General features: G+C 41.4%; 1 protein-coding gene across 1 annotated transcript; it reads right to left on the bottom strand.

Annotated features, from left to right (window-relative positions):
* Window positions 1-3,627: 3,627 nt before the first annotated feature.
* On the bottom strand, window positions 3,628-4,674 carry LOC131635756 (uncharacterized). Its single transcript, XM_058906394.1, has one exon. It carries the CDS (start codon window positions 4,672-4,674, stop codon window positions 3,628-3,630), a length of 1,047 nt encoding a protein of 348 aa, XP_058762377.1.
* Window positions 4,675-7,182: the final 2,508 nt, after the last annotated feature.

Below are 7,182 nucleotides of genomic sequence, written 5' to 3'. Positions count from 1 at the left end.
GAGTGTGACTCATATACGAGGACCATAAAGTCTCGAAATAATGCTGAGAGGTGCGAGTTGTGGACTTAATACCTGAAAAGCTTGAAACAAGGTATATGGAGAGTAGATTGGAGGTTTGTAGAAGTGGAGCTCTTTGATGTATATGAGAGTTCATCTAGTGGTAATTCGGGGAGCAAATCGCCTAGTGATGTTAACATTCACTTAATGTCATCTTCCTCAGGTCGACTAGACCTGCCATGACGCTCTCAACCTCTAATTAAAGCTCTTTTTGTAAGATAATAGAATGCTTGCCTTTTCTCATTGATCTGAATAGAATATATATACATCAATATGTAACGTTTGGTCAACTATCTAATTATGATACAACATAATTATAGGAAACTAATTATGATTAATTATAACAAATATTCTATTCTATCACACCCCCGCAGTCGAAGCGGGAGGTTCACGGACGCTTAGACTGGTCCGAAAATCATCAAAGAGAATGCGAGGAAGTCCCTTGGTGAAGATGTCTGCGATCTGATGTCTTGAGGGAACATGAAGGACGTGAGCCTGACCACGAGATACCTTTTCCCGAACAAAATGAATGTCCATTTCAATATGCTTAGTGCGCTGATGCTGCACAGGGTTACCAGATAGATATATGGCACTAACATTGTCACAATACACCAAAGTGGCCTGGGGCATAGGGAAATGGAGTTCTAGGAGAAGATTGCGAATCCAACACGATTCAGACATTTGCAACACCCCTATATTCGGCTTCACCACTAGAACGGGAGAGAGTTGGCTGCCTTTTGGAAGACCAAGAAATAAGGTTGTCACCTAGAAAAACACAGTAACCAGATGTAGAACGTCTGGTGTCAGGACATCCACCCCAATCAGCGTCAGTGTATGATATAAGCTTTGTAATGGGAGATGGGGATAAATGCAGTCCAAAATGTAAGGTGCCTTGAACATAGTGCAAAATGCGCTTAAGAGCAAGCATGTGTTCTGTGCGAGGGTCATGCATGTGAAGACAAACTTGCTGAACAGCATATGATATGTCAGGTTGAGTGAAGGTGAGATACTGTAGTGCCCCTACAAGACTCCGATACAAGGAAGGGTCCTCATAAGAATTGCCAGAGGAGTTGCCGAGTTTTTGCTTAGTGTCAACAGGAGTGGCTGATGGTTTACAAGACGCCATGTCGGCACGTTCAATGATCTCTGAAGCATAAGTGCTTTGACTGAGAAATATGCCATCAAGATGACGAGATACTGCAATACCCAGAAAGTAACTCAGAGGGCCCAAATCCTTCATTGCAAACTCAGATGCTAAGAGTGACATAATTGATTTGCGAAGGACCTGAGTGAAGGTGATGAAGATGATATCGTCTACATACAACAAAATGTAGGCCATCTCTATACCGTGTTGATATATGAAGAGGGAGTGGTCTGATGTACTATGGCGAAAGCCAATAGTGGCGACATAGTCAGCAAAACCTTGGTACCATGCTCTAGGCGCTTGCTTGAGACTATACAATGACTTCTTCAATCGACAAACATAATCTGGATGACGGAGGTCGCGGAAACCCAATGGCTGATGCATGTAAACAGTCTCATGAAGATCACCATGTAAAAAGGCATTTTGGACATCCAGTTGATGAATGGGCCAGGATTTGGAGAGAGCAATGGTGAGCACTGTTCGAATGGTAGCGGGTTTCACCACAGGGCTAAAAGTCTCATCACAATCCACACCTGCAACCTGTGACCTGCCATCACCTACAAGACGAGCCTTATAACGCTCAAAGGAGCCATCAGAATTTTTCTTATGCCTAAAAATCCACATATATCGAATAAGGTTAGCATCAAAAGGACGAGGAACTAAATCCCACGTCTTATTTCGAATAAGAGCATCAAATTCAGATTGCATTGCGGATTTCCAATTCGGGTCTGATAAGGCTTGTTTGGGGTTTTTAGGTATGGGAGAGATGGTGTGGTCAGAGTGAGAGATTGATAAGTTAAATATCGGGCGGGGTTTGACAATGCCTTTCATGCTTCGGGTGGTCATGGTTCGTGTAGGTGGAGGTGGATGCGGCTGAATTGGTGGTGGTGATGGAGAGGTTGTTGTAACAGGTGTGTTGGTCGAAGAGGTAGGAGATGATGATTCTTGGTTTATCGAGGAAAGTGGTTGGTCAATTGTGATTGTGGGTGTTGGTGTGTTATGTGAAGCAGGTGGTGAAATTTGATTTTGCCACTGATGGATAAGGTAGGGGTGAAGGTCATCATCTAGGAATTGATAAGGGTGAGGTGAAGGGGAGTGTATTTTTTTAAATGGAAATTGAGTTTCATCGAAGGTAACATGCCTCGAAATTATTAATTTTCTGTTAAACAAATCATAACACTTGTAACCTCTATGATTCGGTGGATAACCTAAGAAGACACATGGAGTAGAGCGGGGTTGTAACTTATGGATGGTAGATGACGGGAATAATGGATAACATAGACAACCAAAGACTCGAAGATGTGTGTAGGTGGGATCGCGATGATATAGGAGTTGTGTCGGTGACTGATTTTGAAGTGTTTTACATGGAATTATATTTAACAGATAAGTTGCCATGTGGAGAGCATGATGCCAAAATGAGGGGGGAACAGAAGAATGAGCTAGCATAGTGCGTATCATATTATTAATGGTTCTTATTTTGCGTTCCGCTTTCCCATTTTGTGAGGATGTGTGAGGACAAGAGAAAGGAAAAACAAGTCCATGATCAGTGCAATATTGTTGGAATAGCTCATTATTATATTCACCTCCATTGTCGCATTGAAAAGATTTGACTTTTTGCAAAAATTGTGTGTGAATGAGTTGAGTAAGTGACTTGAACGTTTCAAATACATGGGATTTTCTGCTAATAGGAAAAGTCCACAAAAAGTTTGTAAAATCATCTAAGAATAATACATAATATTTATGACCAGCAGAACTTAAAATTGGAGACGTCCATAAATCACTATGTAAAATATCAAATGGCATTAAAGTCGTAGTTTGAGAGTCAAAAAACGGCAATTTAACATGTTTGCCTAAAACACAAGAGTTACAAACAAAAGAATTAAAAGGTTCACAACATATGAACTTATTTTTGCGAAGGGAATTTAAAATAGACACGCCAGGATGACCAAGACGACTATGCCAAAGATTGGATGTGAGACCGGCAAAACTGGGAGGACTGGTAACTGGATATAAATCTCCATGACTATCACATCTGAGAAGGGTGATCCCCGTCTGAAAATCAGAGATAGTAAAACGAAAAGGGTCAAAAGAAACAGAAACATTGTTATCAGTGGTGAGTCATCTCACAGAAATTAAATTTTTTATAATTTTCGGGGCATGTAGGACATTGTTAAGGTTAAGGGAATGGTGTGTCCGGTGCCGTGAATTGGAATTCCATGGCCACTGCCAATAATAACTTTCTGATTTGAATTACTTACAGGAAAATAAGACGAGAGATTACCTTGTGATGCGGCCGTGTGAGATGTTGCGCCAGTATCCATGTACCACTGATTGTCAGGAGTGTGTAGTGACATAGTGTGCATTGCTGTCTCAATGTCTATCGGTGTCTGAGATGAGGTAGAAGCTGCATATACTTAAGGACGCTGTCATAGAATGCCCGGTTGTTTAGGAGGACCGGCAGGGCGTGTCCACTGAGAGGTGGGATACGGACACGGTGGCATAGCCCATGGTGGTGGAGTCCAACCCCATGGTTGCCAGACTGAGTACTGTTGTTGTTGTTGCCAAGGAGGAGCGGACCAAGGTGAGGGAGCACTAGGAACTCCAGTCTGAGGTGCACTGCGGTTACCACGTCCCCCGCCGCGGCCTTGGTTTCCACGGGAGCGAGAGCGGTTGTTTGGGCGGCGGTTGGCACGCTGAGAGGTGTCTTCAGTAGGTCTCGGCTGAGTGGTGTGCATGGCAGCATGAGATCCTGTGCATGTCATTTTAGCCATACCAGCTTCTTCCAAAGTGAGCATGGAACGAGCCTGATAGAATGCAGGAAGAGGGTTGCTCTGGCGAATTAAAGTAGCAACACTGCGGTAAGCTTCTGGGAGACCAGATATCAACTGAAGGACTAGACGATGATTGTTGACGGAGGAGCCGACATTTCTCAACTGATCAGAAAGCATCTTAAGACGCTGACAGTAAGCAGAGACATTGAGAAAATCCTCCATACGAGTGTTAGAAAACTCTTGCTCAAGAGTGACAGCTCGAGCATTTTGGTTGTCCTGGAAAATATTTTCTAAGCGGTTCCATGCTTCCATTGCAGTGGAGTTGGGTTCCAGAATAGTGGTCAGCAAATCAGTAGAAATAGTGGAATAAATCCACTGAAGAACGGTGGCATTAAGAGTGGACCATTGTTCATGTTTGGTGTCGGTAACAGCTGGTGGCTCTTTTCCGGTAGATGGGACAATGTGATGCAGGACTCGATGTGAGCGAGCATGAATACGGAAAAGTTCGGCCCAGGTTCCATATTGATCTTTTTCCATCTCAAGAATAATAGGAATGTGGTTCCTAATATTAGAGACGGCAAGAGCGGGATGAAATTCCGTTTTGGAACCTCGGAGCGTCTTGGGCTGGGCAGAGTTACCAGTACCAGCAGAGGATTTGCGAGTATCGGCGTCACTGTGTTCTGAATGGTCTGAATCAGACATGGTGATGTGGGACAGTCACGTACTGATGTAGTCGCCGGATAAACGGAATCACGAATAGATCAGAATCGTGAAACAGAGGAAGAAACACGTAGGTTCGTGTGCAGGGTGGTGTTGTGCGTCGGCGGCGGCGACACGAACAGAAAACAGAAGGAGCTGTCGTGTTCGGTGGCGGAAGCGAACAGAGGTGGCTCTCTTGTTCGGCGGCGGCGGTACGCAGAGAACAAGGTTCTGTTGCAGCAAGAGTTACTGCAAAGGAGAAGAAGGTTTTTTTTTTAGAGAGAGGGATCGATTAGGGTTGATACCATGTAAGATAATAGAATGCTTGCCTTTTCTCATTGATCTGAATAGAATATATATACATCAATATGTAACGTTTGGTCAACTATCTAATTATGATACAACATAATTATAGGAAATTAATTATGATTAATTATAACAAATATTCTATTCTATCACTTTTTTTGAAGAGGATATGGACATTGACTCAATATGTCTTGAAGAGGATTGGATACATGACTTTGGGTTAGATCTAGAGTTGTCTAACACTAGGAATGAGGTTGATTCCATATTGGATCTGTGTTTTTCAAGCGAGAAAATTTGCGTGTGACGGCCTCGGGGGTGGAGGATTTTGGAGTCAATATTCCTTTTTCTTCCTATAGTCTAACATCTTGAGGATTGTCAATGTTACCTCTTCTCAGTTACATCCGAACAGATGAGCACTCGTTAAAGGTTTCAAGATCCTTTGTTGGGGAGTTAATATTACTCCTACAAAATGCATATTCTTGGAGGAGTTTTCTATTATATGGGTGAGAGAAATACTTAGCCTCGAGGGATATCTTTTGATGCTGATGAGTTTTCTGCATAAGATGCTTTCCTCTTGCCCTGCCTTTATGCATTGATTTTAATTAATTATAACCCTTTGTTTTTGTTTTTTCAAAGAGTATACCCCTTTCCATTAGCCTAAAGGAAAGCAATGATGGAGATGGCTAAAGACTGCCGAGGCGAGGTGAAACCCGTTCACCATAGAGACCCTTCTGGTTTCCAAAATCGGACGAACAAGAAAAGAAAAGCTTTCATAAATGAGAAATCAATAAATTCATTCCCTTGTTTACAGTTATTCCTCTTCCTCCCCTTGAAAACACCAAGTCATCATCACCAACCAAAATGAGTAGGACAGTCATGGAAAAAGATCAATATATTTGGACGCCATTGCTTTCATAGACCTAGAGGCAGTTAACTTTGTGAAAGGTGGCAACAATGGTCCTTCATGTTGATCAAATGACTCTAAACACAAGAGTGAAGGGAAAAAGTTGAATTGTGATATTTGTAGTGGGGAAAATCTTAGATCGAAGCCATAGGATTGACTTGACTCATTATTTCAGTGAAAGTCGCCATCACGCTTTATTGTTTCCAAATTTTGTTTTTAAAACAAAAAGATATATTAGGTACGGGTGTTGATTATACAAGGGGAAAGTTTTAAGCACCCCTCATATCTGTGGTACTCCACATGAACCTTTTTGAAAATCTGTGTTTATAAAATGATGCTGTGTGCGAAAAGAAAAGGTTTTGTTTGATTTTTAAAATAAGCTTGGCAAGACGTTACATCTTGTGCCTACATACCTCCTCTGTGCAATGGAGAAGTCAAAGCTAAAGTAGTTCCACTTAAAAGGGAAGATTTTTAAAAGGAATACACTTTATCGTCGTCGAAGAGAAATACTCAGCCATTAATCTTAAACACGAGAACAAATGGTTTCTTTGCGTCACAAATGAAAGAAGGGCTCCAACTTGGATAAAATTAACAAGTATGCCACTAACTCTCTCACGTGAAAAGGATTCCATCATATCAATAAATTTCAAAATCGCGGGGTATCATAACTCACTACAACAATTAATCGTGTCTAAACTTTTGAAAGAAAGAGCCACTAAGGGTAAAAGATATTTTTAAAGGAAAGATTTTTAAAAGAGGTTTTACAAACATAAGAAGGTTTTGAAAAAGGGAGGAGATTTTGAAAATCTAAGAAGGGGAGGAGATAAAGAGGCTATCCTAGAGCATAAAATAAAAGCTAAGGAAAGAACGATCTAAAGAAGCCAACACTTGACATTAAGAGTGAAGGTAGATTTCTCATCCTTTGGACTACCAACATTAAACCGACGCATTACCACTTGGGGATCCAGATGTGTTAGAACAAGATTTGTTCTGATCAATTATCTTAGTTTTGATGATAACAATAATATGAATTTTGCTTAAGATAATATGGTACTCTAATCCAATGCAATTTCCTTTTCAGGAAATATATAAAGAGTATGCATAATTCAGCGCTCAGAAGCTTTGTCTCAAAGGGTTCAGCATGCAACATCAGAACATGGTCTGGCAAGACATCAGAAGATGGTCGAAGCAGAATCAGAACATGGGTCTATGGAAGCATCAGAAGAACAAGAGAACAGAAGCACTGAAGTTCTGATGGTATCACGCTCAGAAGCACTTCAAGGTCAGAAGATCAGAAGATG

The sequence above is a fragment of the Vicia villosa genome, unplaced genomic scaffold (genome assembly GCF_029867415.1).
Source record: "Vicia villosa cultivar HV-30 ecotype Madison, WI unplaced genomic scaffold, Vvil1.0 ctg.001542F_1_1, whole genome shotgun sequence".
Classification (NCBI taxonomy): Eukaryota; Viridiplantae; Streptophyta; class Magnoliopsida; order Fabales; family Fabaceae; genus Vicia; species Vicia villosa.
This window is presented reverse-complemented; position numbering and strand designations above follow the sequence as displayed.

What these genes read in the sequence shown, in the direction of transcription:
- LOC131635756 (XM_058906394.1), bottom strand. Translation starts at nt 4,674, where the DNA reads ATGTCTGATTCAGACCATTCAGAACACAGTGACGCCGATACTCGCAAA.